A 12,583-nucleotide genomic window follows, 5' to 3' on the forward strand; every position below is an offset into this window, starting at 1 on the left:
TTAAGAAGATAAACACATTCCAAGGCCAGCAATGATTGATAAATGATAATAGGTAAGTGTTCAGATTATCTCCTCAACAAACAAACACTAAATGATAAGTAATTAACATATATATATATAAAGCGTCCCATTTTCATCACCTTCATCAAATTCTCACACCAATTCATCAAATCTACTGCCCCTGCAACAAACCCAAACTTTAATTCATTCCAACAAATACACTAACATCATCTTTGATTAACTCACCATGTTATCTCGACCAGATGTACATGTAGGTCTCCTCGGTGGTAATTGTTGATGCGGTGTTCTCTACACTCACAACATTTCATTTTATAAATCATGATAAGCAATCAGTAACATAAAATTGTGATATATGGTATAATATCACACCTGAAGCTTTGGTCTGAGAGTCTCGATTGCCACAGTTGATTTTTGATTAACTCCCGCACCTTGCTGTTTAATACAAAAATTGTGATTTATAAGAAACTGGAGTGAGGTAAACCAACAAATAATGTTTCTTTTGGTGTTGGGCCCAAAGCAGATTGAGCCTCTGGTTTCCCCTTTTCTTTATGTCATGAATTTGTTAAGACAAGTTAATCAAGTATTGTCTTGTCTCTACACAAATATCTAATTTATTGGATTTATAAAAATGTCCCGAATATTACCTTGCATAATGCCCAATCTGCTGAATCAAAGAAAGCACGTTCATGGTCCTACATTCATTTAATATATTGTTTTGTTAGTTCATCACATAATTCAATTTGTTTTAATCTAAATATTTATTTACCTTTGAGATTAAGGGTTTCTTCTTTGGCGCCAGTCCTCCATATTTTTTGCCCTTTGCTGTTTCCTGTATTTTATATTGTAATTTTAATTACAAATAATATATTTTCTAAAACTTATATTAAATACAGATCGAATTTATTGAAGTGAGAAATTTTTTTTTAAAAAAAAAATAGGCTACTGTTGTACGTACAACCCAACACTGCCGACATTTCAAAAAGAATGTCTAAGAAATACAAAGTATTATTTCACCACTATCCCATCACAAACGTATACAACTTGTCGTGCCATCGTGATAGCCGTTGATTTAAGGGACCCTACATAGCTACTATCCTAAAGTTGTTCACATGGAATCACTTTTAACACCATAAATCACGCAAAAGAGGAAATAAAAATCTTCTGTCTCATTTTTGGAAATTAAATGCAATTAAAGAAATTGTTTTCAGAAATATGGTAACTAAAATCCCAATTTAGAGTTAGAGTTAAATAAATTAGGTTAGACTACACCCATTTGCATGTGAGCCCTCAAACGTGGACTTAATCAATCATTAAGTAAAGAAAGCTTTAGAAACAATTAACGGCGTAGATTGTTTTTCATTTTGTTTATTATTACTATATTAATATTAAGCTTATTAATTAAAATGTTTCATAGTAATTTGTATTGTATTGATGTTATTACCTCATTGGCTTGGGTGTCGAACTCTTCATCACCATGTTTGCAGTCTGCCATTGTTAAGTTTCTCCTGTTAAAACCATTCAAATATCATATTGTTATTAACATAATGATAATAAAAACCCAACAAAATCCTTAAAAGCAACACAAACGTGCTCATATTGTATATATATATTGAAAAACAAGACAACTAGAAACTGCGGCGTCGGCAACGGAGGAGGGATCTTTAGCATTACCTTGGAGAAGAAGAAGAAAGAGATAATGCAAAAGATTAAAAATAAAATAAAAAGAAAGAAAGAAAGAGGAGAAAGGAAAGGAGGGAAGCGTTGAGTGAGAATGTGAGATAAGAATATCAATAATAAGAGTATATTTATATATCTTACTCATACCAGAAATTCTCTCCTTTTCAAATTTTTTAAGTAAAATTTTGTCTTTTATACTCTTAATGAAAACTTAATCCCATAATTACATATAACATTCAAATTTTATTATCTTCCTTCTCCATATTTTATGATAATAAATTAATTCATATATATTTTAGGTTGGGTAAAATAATAAAATTAAAATAAGTTTTTTTTAACATTAATCTCATTATAGAATTTTATCATATCTTTTCTTCTTGATACAATGTCTAGAATTATGTATAATCTCTCCCTAATCTTTAAAGAAAGGGATCCATGTCCTTCTGTACAAACAACAATACCGACAGAAAAAAATTGTCCAATACAAAGCACCGAATCAAAAGAAGAAAGGTATGTTTGGATTCTTCATTAATTGAAAAAATATGTATTTAATATTTTTCCTTGTTTAATTCATAATCTAGGTAATTATAAAAGATCTATGGTTTGTATATACTGCTAATATTATCAATATCTAATGGCCCATACGAAACTCTCACTTGTACCGACACCTTCTTCTTTCTTTACACGTGTGAGATTGGGTGAAATAATGAAATTGAAAAACTAATGATTCTCTTTTTCTAATTTGAAACTCATCCCTTTACTTTATGATAATTGAAAAGTTAGTTTTTCACTTTAATTTATCAAAATTTAATCCTTATTATTTTATGAAAATAATAAATTAGTTCAATTAAGTAACACAGGCACATCGTCTGACTAACTCATTGACCTTGAAATTAGCACTTGAACACTTGATTTACAATGGAAATCAATAGTTCAAGAATTTATATTCTACAAATTAGTAAAAATCAACCATTTAAATTCATGTGTTTTATCAACAACTTTCTCATTTTCATAATGTAAAGAGATGAAAGTTAAAATTAGATTGATATTTTTAATTTTATACAAACTTGAGTAATTTTATAAATTAACCTTTATGGAAATGATACCTTATTGATTGCATAAAATAATAATTTAAAGAAATAAAATATTAATTTAGTTTAATTTTTTAATTGTACTATTTTTATATTTAGTCTTAATATAAAATTTGGTATCTAAACTTGACACTTTTTTTTTAATTTGGTACTTGAGGTTTTTTTTTTTTTGATACTTAAACATGACACTTTTTTTCTTGATTTGGCACCTAAACTTTTTTTGGTCAAAATTGGTACTTGAACTTGACACTTTTTCCTAATTTTGTACCTATAGTTTTTTTCCTCCAATTTGATACATAAACTTATCAAATGTTAAATACAAATTACACCCAAACACTAATGGTGTTAGTTTTTCTATAAGGAGACACGAATAGCTAATGTATGACCGACATGTGGAAATGATGTGGAATTTAATAGCAAGAATGATTATATTTATTTGAAGTTTTTCCTGTTTCGCTAAATAAAATGCTCAGATTTTACTTTTCATTGAGACTGAGATTACTTTTACTGTTAATGGCATGAAAGATTCAAGAGAGACCACATGCTTAAAGCATGGTATGGTCTTCACGAAACCCTCAATTCCACAAAAAAATATCATTAGGATTAGAGGAAATCCAAGTTAAAAATTTTGTGCTTTAAACTATGCCTAATGAATGGATATTGAAGAAAAAAAACAAAAGTTTTAAAAATCCAAAAAAAAATCATTATGTTAAATTTAAAAATTAAATTAAACTAAAAATAATTCAACATTTAAAATATAAAAAGAAATTTCATACCATATGCTAGATGCCCGTCATACATTAATTGTTTTATTATCTCATAAAAATAACACTATTAATTAGTTTATTGGAGTAATTTGTATTACATTTGATAAGTGTAGGTACCAAATTGGACCAAAAAACGCTTAGGTACCAAATTAGAAAAATTCCAAGTTTAGGTGCGAAATTGGACAAAAAACTTAGATACCAAATTAAAAAAATGTATCAATTCAAGTACCAAATATTATATTAAGTCTTGTATATTTCTTTAAATTTTTATTTTTTATATTATATTAATTCAAATTATATATATTATCAATTACACTATTTTATTAAAAGATATATAATGCTAAATTCAATGTAATGAAATACATAAACAAATTCAACATTGACAAATAGCATATAGCAAATTTTACCTTAAAAATCTCATGTATTTCTTTGAACAATAACTCTTCAGAGTTTTGAATCTGAAGTTTTACAAAGTTTAAAGCAAGCAATAAAACCCCAAACCTAAAAATACAAGCTCCTATTATTCATTCACCAAATCTGTTTCAAATTTTCAATCAATTTTGTTTTGTAAACAAAATAGATTGGGGACTCAATACCAATTTTACAAGAATCACTAAAATCCAAACACTACTAAAGAACTTTTAACAATTTATGACCACTTTCTTCCCTTTGGAAGTGTAGTGGTATTTCAAACTCTCCCAAACTTCTGATCTTTTTTTTCTCATTTTATTTGAGAGAGATTTCTTTAGAAAGCTTAAGATTAATAAAAATTAACTTTGTTATTAGTATGGGTCTTTTTTTTATATTGTTCTTTTGACTCTGTTGAGCATTTAGACCTTGATGCCCTCCAAATTTGCTTGGAGAGAAATAGAATGCTTGAGATCACCAATGTGTAAACTATGTGAACCCATTGGAATTCTTCGAATACCGAATTCATCGACAACGCTAAGGTGCTTGCAGGCATGAATATTGATCTTAACACGTTGTTTAGACCCGGCGATGACGTGAACCCTATGAAAACCTATCAATTGCTTGTTCGGAGACCATTTTTGCCCGGCAGGTGGCGTGGAGAACACAAGCAATGTGTGAGTTCCATCCATATTGCCAGTGTTTTCAACGTCAATGTGAAAAAGGGAGGAGAGTAAATCACATTTGGCATGTTTCACCCTTATAGCATTGCTTGACAATGTTGAGTAGTTTTTGGTGGCAAAAAGATTGGTGTCAAGAAGTACTGAGAGATCAGTTGGAGCTAAGGCTAAAGAGTGTTTAAAACTTGTATAACTCAAGCCATGTCCGAAAGGGAACACTACTGGACCTTTATAGAATCTGTAGGTTCTTCCAGGGTAGCCTCTTGATGGCCTTATCCCCATGTTTGTCATTGGGACTTTAGCTACATAATCTTGAGGATACCATGTCATTGGCAGCTTCCCTCCTGTTATTTTACATCAAAATTAGCTTGGAAAGTGGGAGGTTTGATGTTTAAAATGTCCTTAATGTGATGAAATCCCGAAACCGAAAGATTACCTGGATTGGTTGTTCCGAATAAAACATCCGCAATTGCCGTTCCTCCAGCTTGGCCTGGATAACCAGCCCATATAATGGCACTAACTCGAGGATCATTCTTAGCGAATGAGACATCGATAGGACCACCTGACATCAAGACCAGCACGGTTGGACCTCTAGAAGCTCGAGCCACTCGGGAAACAAGCTCTTGCTGGCGTCCAGGCAAGAGCAGCCCTACCCTGTCCCTGAATTCTGCTTCTATCGATTGGTCGAGCCCCATTACGAGTACGGTTGCATCTGCCTCGTGGGCTGCAATCTCCGCTGCTCCAAACAGATTGTTTGTGTCGCAAGCAACATCTGAACACCCTGCCTGATGAATGGTCCTTGCATATCTTGAAATACCTTGCAATGGACTCGTGTAACCACATGCCACTCCTGCATCAAAGAAACAAAGGGAACCGTCGTATTTTCATGAACTTAGCTTTCACTGGGAATGAAGCAAATGAATCCAAAATGAGACTGGTACCTGCATAATTTCCTATCATTGTTACAGTGACATCAGAGTTGGGGCCAATAACAGCAACAGTGCGGTGGCGTGCAGTGGACAATGGCAGAGAACCAGAATTCTTTAGCAAAACTATGCCTTGTCTGGCAGCCTCGAGAGCAAGTTGTTGATGAGCCGGAGTGCACACGTCTCTTGGGCCTAAGTTCCCATATGGTTGGGCTGATGGCTCGCCATCAAACATGCCAAGTCTCATTTGGATTGTTATGGTGTTGGCTAGAGCCAAGTCAACATCAGCCTCAGCTAACAGCCCCCTCCTCACTGCCAGGTCTGTGTGGATTGCCAAAAATGGTCCACAATCCAAATCCAAACCTGCAGAATCAAATGGTCAAGCCCAAGCTCAATAATAATCCCAACAGTTCATAATAGGGTCAAACGCTGAAGTTCAGTACTGACCTGCTTTAATGGCAGCTGCAGCAGACTCTTCTGGAGTAGATGTGAAATGTTGAGTATCATACATTACCCCAACTGAATCACAATCTGATACAATATACCTAGTTGATCCAAGCACTAACAATTAGAAACCAAATCCAAAAAAGAAAACCATATTCATATCATATTCTTATATTTTCTCATATGTTTATTAAGTTGATAGTAACGCACCCACTAAGGCCCCATTGACCTCGGATTGTACCCTTGAGTAGATCAGGGTCAGCACAAGTGGGCTTGCCATTAACTTGATTGTAAGAACACATTACACTTGCAACTTTCCCTTCCACCACACAAGACTTGAATGGCACATCATATGTATCAGCCAGGTCTTGCTTGCTAACCTGCAATCAATTAAAACCCTTAAATTTGGACCCAAAATAACCTTGATCTATTTTACCCAAGAGGGTATTTGAAAGTGAGATCACAACGGCCCTATTTTTAGGAGTCTCGTAGCTAATCTAACTGCTAAACCTGTGTTCAAAGTAAATCATTGAACTTCTTAGACGGTCAGATTAGGCTAATTGACTGGTCCAGATTCAATGCCTAAATCGAGCTAGCAGCTATATATATAAGATCCGTCCAAAGCTATACAGCAGTCATTTTCAAGGCTATAACAGAGATATGGGCATTGCAAGTTGTCAGTTTTGGCCATAACTTTGGAATTTTCCCGGGTTGAGTAAATTATTCTGAAGAGAAAAAAACAATATTAAAATGGCTACCTGTGCAGCAAATAATTTAAGCTATTAATTGCTTTACAAAAGGTAGAAAACAAGTTGGCAACTTGGGATTCTTACCCTGGCATTGAAATGGTATCGGTCCACACCATTCCAATTATCAAGATCATATGCGGTGTAATGTTTGCAGCAGGCAGCGACCTTAAGGCGGATCCCCGTCGGACTCTGGAGGCCACGGACGTAGTTGGCGGCGTATTTGCCGGCTAAAACAGGGTCTTCACCAGGAGTCTCTTGGCCTCGGCCCCACCGTGGGTCTCGGAATATGTTAACATTGGGGCTCCAGTATGTCAAACCTGCCATTCCTCCATTGTACATTGCTCTTGCTTCATCTGACACCACCTGCAATCCATATCCCAACAGTTTAATATTCTATGAATTACAACATATTTATTTGGTCTTTATACTCCCAACATATTCCCATGACAGGAGTAAATAAGTGAAATTTTGTGTTTTTTTCTTCGAGTTACATTAAATAACATATTTCTTTATCATATACTAACTCGCATCAATTAAATTAATCTTTAAATGAAATAAAAGTTACGTAGGTATGGATTTTTTTTCATTGAATGGAAGTGGAACCCTATGGTCGCCGTAGCCAAGATAAATACGTAAATTAGTTCATATTCCAGTGTGGTCACTAATCAGCTAATCTCCGAGACTCCAACTGTTCGGCTGATTTAAGTAGTTAAATGTATTTGTTTTTTTTTTTTTTATAATTGTATTTAAATATTTAATTATAGACAAGGCCCTTCAACTTTATAAAAAAAATCATTTTAGTCCTCTATTTAATTTTTTTTTACATTAAACTTGCATTGTTTGTCAAGTCACCTTAAAATAGATAGAAAATAGGTGATATACAAGTAGATTACCATGTGAAGATTAGGTTTAAAATTTTCAAAATTTATTTAAAGAAAAGTAAAAAAAAATAACTTTAATTTAAAAAAAAATTTTAATTGCTTACGTGGCATACCCACGCTAGTAAGGTTAACAAATTCTAACTTTTCTATCCAATTGGAGTGATTTGCATGTTAAGAGGGGTGAAAAGTTGGAGAGCAAAAAGATCATTCTCCCTTATAAACTGATTTTGATGTTTCATTAATATAATAAGATTTAAAAGCAGACAAGGAGAGAGAATATTGAAGACATAGAAATTTCATGTGGTTACTGTTTATGTTGACACAATTAAGAAACCAAATATTAATTAGTAACTAGAGTCATACACGTAAGAAATTCTTACATAGAGTTTACCCACACTTTTCACCAATTTTGTGGTCAAATCAATACCCCATTCACAAGGCTTTAAACAAATAAAACAGTCAAATTTTATATAATTAATTTTTTATATTTTTACTTCACTCTATACCTGTTTAAACCTTCCATCCATGCAATGCTAAGGCTGTTTAAGATTGACAAAAATTTAATATATCCACACCATAAGATAATATTATTCTGATTACCCGTCCGATTTGCTCCCATAGTGATTCATTGAAAGAAGCAGCGGAGGTGATGACTTGAGGGAAGCTGGTGGCACCAGGGAAAGCGCCGCCGAACTTTGTTCCCGGACCAACATTGGAAACGCCGTGAAGAGCCTCCGACCACCACTCGTACCCTTGAATCCCCAGCCTCGGCACTGCCGCCGCATTGTTAACCAACAGCCGGATCTTCTCCGCCAACGTCAACCTCCCAATCAAGTCCCTAGCCCTCACGTGAATCGGCAAATTCGCCCTGCAAAACTTCAAACTCCTCGTCAACCCATTCCTAGGATCGCATGCAAATGGCGGACGAGATTCCGCCGACGAAATAAAAAAACCCAGAAAAACGGCAGTCGTAATGAAAAGAAGGGGAAAGAGAATGGGTTTGGCCATGTTTGAGAGGCTTTTTGGTGTGGGGTTTGGGGAAATGGATTAAAGGTGTATATATAGGGGGAATTGAGATTCGTGATTGGGTTTCCACGTCCATGGAGGCTAAAGCTAAACATTAAGAAAGCAACTGTGAGTGAGAGAAAATGGATGAGAAAGTAAGTTGAAATGAACACGTAGTTTTTGGAATATAGTAGTTAATAGTGTAGAGCGGTAAATAAGTGAGAAAAAGGAGGAAATATAATTAGCCTTTTTTAGCCATTAAAATCATAATGTAAAGCTTGAAAAAGAAGACGAAGTGGGAAAGAAGAAAAAAACTAAATATTTTTAGGCGTGACCTTAAAATGAAGAGAGAGTGGTCACGGACAGGAGAATCTTTCTGATCCAATCAGTCACGTTAAACTACTCTTTAAATGAATCGATTTTATTGGTGTTTTTTTTTTCTTTCCATTTTTCATTTTAGATCCTAAATTCCTAGCATAACACATATATATAAGATAAGGTAAACTGTACAAATTGTCATTAATTATGCTCACGTTGTTGCTTTAGCCATTTAAATTTAAAAGTTTTCAATTTAGATATTAAATTTTGTATTTGTTTCTGGTTTGGTCACTCAGACGCGATTTTTTTAACTAGTACAATAACACATTTAGTCCTCAATACTTGTAAATTCTATCAATTTGATTCTTAAACTTCCTAACCAAAGCTTTCAACTTTTAAAATAGAGGCATTCCACATTTATAAATTTGTAAAACTCTAAACAGAAATAAAAAAAATCTTCTTCAACTGTGCAACTATAACATACTTATAATAAATAACACATGCAAATATATTATTGCTTAGAAATGAAATAATCAAATCACCGTTGAACATCCAAACCCAGAGAACTAAGCTTAAGAAACATCAAATCTAACAGTAGGTACTAATTAATTCAATAAAATCCAGAACAATTAATATTAAAGTTGTAGTTCGTCTTTATGGGTAATTTAGAAAACAAAATAAAATCAATTAACAGCCAAAAATTTATATTTTTTCAGTTTTTCCAGCAGCAAATAACTTATATTTCAGCTATGGATTAAATTGGGTAACCATTAAATACAAGAAAAGTAGAAATTTAAATGACCCAAAAACTAAAATCCTTGGATATATTCAATTATCAAGAAGCCTCGTAAAATATGTTATATTTGTACAATTGGAGAAGTTTTTTTTGGGGGGGGGGCTTGGAATGCCTCATTGTCAAAGTTTTGGTTAGAAAATGTGAGGATCAAATTGATATGATTTATAAATATGAAGAGTTAAATTTATTGAATTATTTAGAACTAGGATCAAATTAATAGAATATGCAAGTATTGATGACTGAATGTGTTAGCATACCCATTAGAAAGATGCCATGTCATTACTTCCGTCACCAAATGACCAAAATAGGAATGAATAAAATATTTCGTACTTAAATTAAATTTTTTTAAATTGAGTGACCAAAATAAAAATATAAGCATAATTAGATGAATATTTGTATAATATTTGCTTTTTATATGTAACATTAGCTATTGTTGTTTGCATTTTCGTTGTTAATTGGTTAATAATGCAAATGATTTATTTAAAAGTAAAGATAAATTATTGAATAGGATATGCTATTATATATATATATATATGATACGTGAAATGAAAACAAAAAAATCCTCTACCAGATTATTTTGGTAGGGATTCCTTTTAAATTTTAAAATCCTATTATCACATATCAATTTTTTTTCTATTTTATTATTTTAGTATATACAAGTGACAGTAAATATTTTAATTCGAGTTACACCATTAATGTATATTATCACTTGGGTTTTATCTAAATTTATTTTTATTTAGATTCAATTAATATTTTGGTTATTAGTTTGATGACATTTTGTAATGATTATTTCGATAAAACATTATTGATTAAATTTTAATTCAGTTAGTATCAATATTATTATCAATGTAGGAATGCATGAATTGAGTGTACTAAAAATCTGTTTATTTTTCTATCTCAAAGGTTAAAAAGGGATTATAAGTAATTTTAAGAATTGTATAAAAAAAATATGATGAAATAATAGTACTGTACCAATCAAGTTAAGCCTGAAAAATATTTTTCAACCTGTCTTGAATTAAATTTAAATAATTTTAATTATAAAAGTATTGATATAAAATTTATTTTTGATTTAGAATCGAAGCTTGGCAGGGCACAAAACATAGACGCCTTTATTTATAAATAAATAAATATTAGCTATACTTAAACATAATTTAATATGAATTAAAATAATTATATTTTCTTTCTCTCTCGATTTTCTGGAGATTTTAAAATTTCTAAAAAATATTATATTTATAATAAATATTTAATTATGTTTAAATAAAGGTAAAAATATTTATTTGTAAGTTTTTTCACTCCATGAATTCAAAAGTTGTTAAATCTAAAGGGAATAAATTTATTTGTTTTCCAATTAATAAATATATTTGAAAATGACAACAATATCATTTTGTATAAAAAAAGAAGAGCGAGTGAGTGAGGGTAAAACTTTTGTTGTTGTTTCTGGCATTGAGGACGGTAATTTTCTCAAACACGTGAGTTTACTTGTGCACAAAAGACAACAAAAAGTAAGTCTCGTGACTGGAATTATACCCTCACCCACAATATCACATGCGAGTTTGTTTAGAGACTGAAATTAAATTATGAATTTTAAAAAATTTAAAATATCATTTTAATATCAAACTGGGCGTGTTTTATAATTATTAATTATATTTGTATTAAAAATAAGGGCATATTTTTTAATTATATCAAAACATATTTTATAAGAAACTATCCAAAAGATATCCAATACACTATGCCACATTCAAAATGTGGTGAAAAGAATTTATAAAACATTTATGTAAAATAAAAATAAAAAGTACCTTAGAAACAGTTTATTGAAGAATTATATTGAGAATGACCCTGCTATTTCAATAGTTAAGAATTTTCTTATTTTACCCCTATAAAGTACAAAATTTTCAAACCAACCCGGATGGAAACCTATATAATTTAAATTAATCATAATTCTAAGGTTCTATAGAGCGGTAGTAAGGGTGACTTATTTGTCAACTTTTCTACTATCACTCCCAAAAAACCAAATTCTGCCTTACGTAAAGTTGCCAGAGTTTGGTTAACCTCTAAGTTTGAAATCATTGCTTATGTACCTGGTATTGGCCAAAATTCACAAGAGCATTCTGTAGTCTTAGTAAGAGGGAGAAAGGTTAAGGATTTACCCAATGTGAGATATCCTATTGTTCGAGGAACCCTAGATGTTATCGGAGTAAAGGATCGTCAACAAGGGCGTTCTAGCACGTTGTAGATTCTTATCCAAGACTTGTATCGTTTGATGATGCCATGTGAATCGCTAGAAACATGTGAAGTGTATGGCTAACCTAATAACGAAAGTTTTTTAAGGGGACTGGAGTAGGCTTCCATGAGACAAAAGATCTTCTTTCTAAAGAGATTCAATTCGGAACTATTATATGTCCAAGGTCCCATATTGAAATAATTTCAGAGGTTTTCCTTTACTTTGTCCGTGTCAACAAACAATTTTCAATTAGGGAAGAAGTTTTATAAATAGCCAATCTTTTCGAAACCTAGAATTTTTATTTAGAAATTTTTTTCAAGAAAAGCTCTCAAAATTCTTTCTTCTTCTTCTTCATTGCCGAAACCCTCATTGCAATTAGGGTTCTTAAAAGTTCAATTTCGCCCCCTTTTCTCCTCCATTGCCAAACCACATTACTCAGCCAAAGATTTCAAGGTTTCTAATTGCATCCCTCTCCTCTTAGTGGTTGCCAAATTCTTCATCCAAAAATTTAAGTTTTTGTGTCTTCAATCAGTTGTGGGATCTAACTTAAGTCATTATGTATGATTAATTAGTTGAACCACTAGAATTAGGGTTTAAAG

At 32.0% G+C, this 12,583-nt stretch overlaps 2 protein-coding genes across 3 annotated transcripts; both read right to left on the minus strand.

The window, feature by feature from the left end:
* Positions 1 to 1,843, minus strand: LOC105778296 (uncharacterized). 2 transcript variants are annotated; one of them, XM_012601975.2, is made up of 7 exons: positions 1,693 to 1,842; positions 1,463 to 1,526; positions 788 to 850; positions 666 to 713; positions 391 to 453; positions 247 to 309; positions 1 to 181 (listed from the first exon to the last, which is right to left on the minus strand). In XM_012601975.2, exons 2-7 carry the CDS (start codon positions 1,511 to 1,513, stop codon positions 173 to 175), a joined length of 297 nt encoding a protein of 98 aa, XP_012457429.1. In that variant the 5' UTR covers positions 1,514 to 1,526; positions 1,693 to 1,842; the 3' UTR covers positions 1 to 172. The 2 variants fall into 2 exon arrangements, with proteins under 2 accessions (XP_012457429.1, XP_052477752.1); XM_052621792.1 differs by lacking the exon at positions 247 to 309 and having other exon boundaries at positions 1,693 to 1,843.
* Positions 1,844 to 3,957: 2,114 nt separating this feature from the next.
* On the minus strand, positions 3,958 to 8,694 carry LOC105776795 (beta-D-xylosidase 1). Its single transcript, XM_012599707.2, has 7 exons — positions 8,245 to 8,694; positions 6,848 to 7,126; positions 6,225 to 6,394; positions 6,018 to 6,115; positions 5,586 to 5,933; positions 5,081 to 5,494; positions 3,958 to 4,988 (listed from the first exon to the last, which is right to left on the minus strand). The coding sequence occupies exons 1-7, from the start codon at positions 8,650 to 8,652 to the stop codon at positions 4,387 to 4,389; spliced, it is 2,319 nt and encodes a 772-aa protein (XP_012455161.1). The 5' UTR covers positions 8,653 to 8,694; the 3' UTR covers positions 3,958 to 4,386.
* Positions 8,695 to 12,583: the final 3,889 nt, after the last annotated feature.

Source organism: Gossypium raimondii, chromosome 10 (assembly GCF_025698545.1).
Source record: "Gossypium raimondii isolate GPD5lz chromosome 10, ASM2569854v1, whole genome shotgun sequence".
Lineage (NCBI taxonomy): Eukaryota > Viridiplantae > Streptophyta > Magnoliopsida > Malvales > Malvaceae > Gossypium > Gossypium raimondii.

Excerpts from the sequence above, each read along its gene's own strand:
- LOC105778296 (XM_012601975.2), bottom strand. The coding sequence starts at position 1,513 with ATGGCAGACTGCAAACATGGTGATGAAGAGTTCGACACCCAAGCCAAT. Across the intron at positions 851-1,462 it reads TCGACACCCAAGCCAATGAG|GAAACAGCAAAGGGCAAAAA; the intron begins GTAATAACATCA and ends TATAAAATACAG. Across the intron at positions 310-390 it reads CTCTCAGACCAAAGCTTCAG|AGAACACCGCATCAACAATT; the intron begins GTGTGATATTAT and ends TTGTGAGTGTAG.
- LOC105776795 (XM_012599707.2), bottom strand. The coding sequence starts at position 8,652 with ATGGCCAAACCCATTCTCTTTCCCCTTCTTTTCATTACGACTGCCGTT. Across the intron at positions 6,116-6,224 it reads GGTCAATGGGGCCTTAGTGG|GTATATTGTATCAGATTGTG; the intron begins GTGCGTTACTAT and ends TGGATCAACTAG. Across the intron at positions 4,989-5,080 it reads ATTCGGAACAACCAATCCAG|GAGGGAAGCTGCCAATGACA; the intron begins GTAATCTTTCGG and ends GTAAAATAACAG.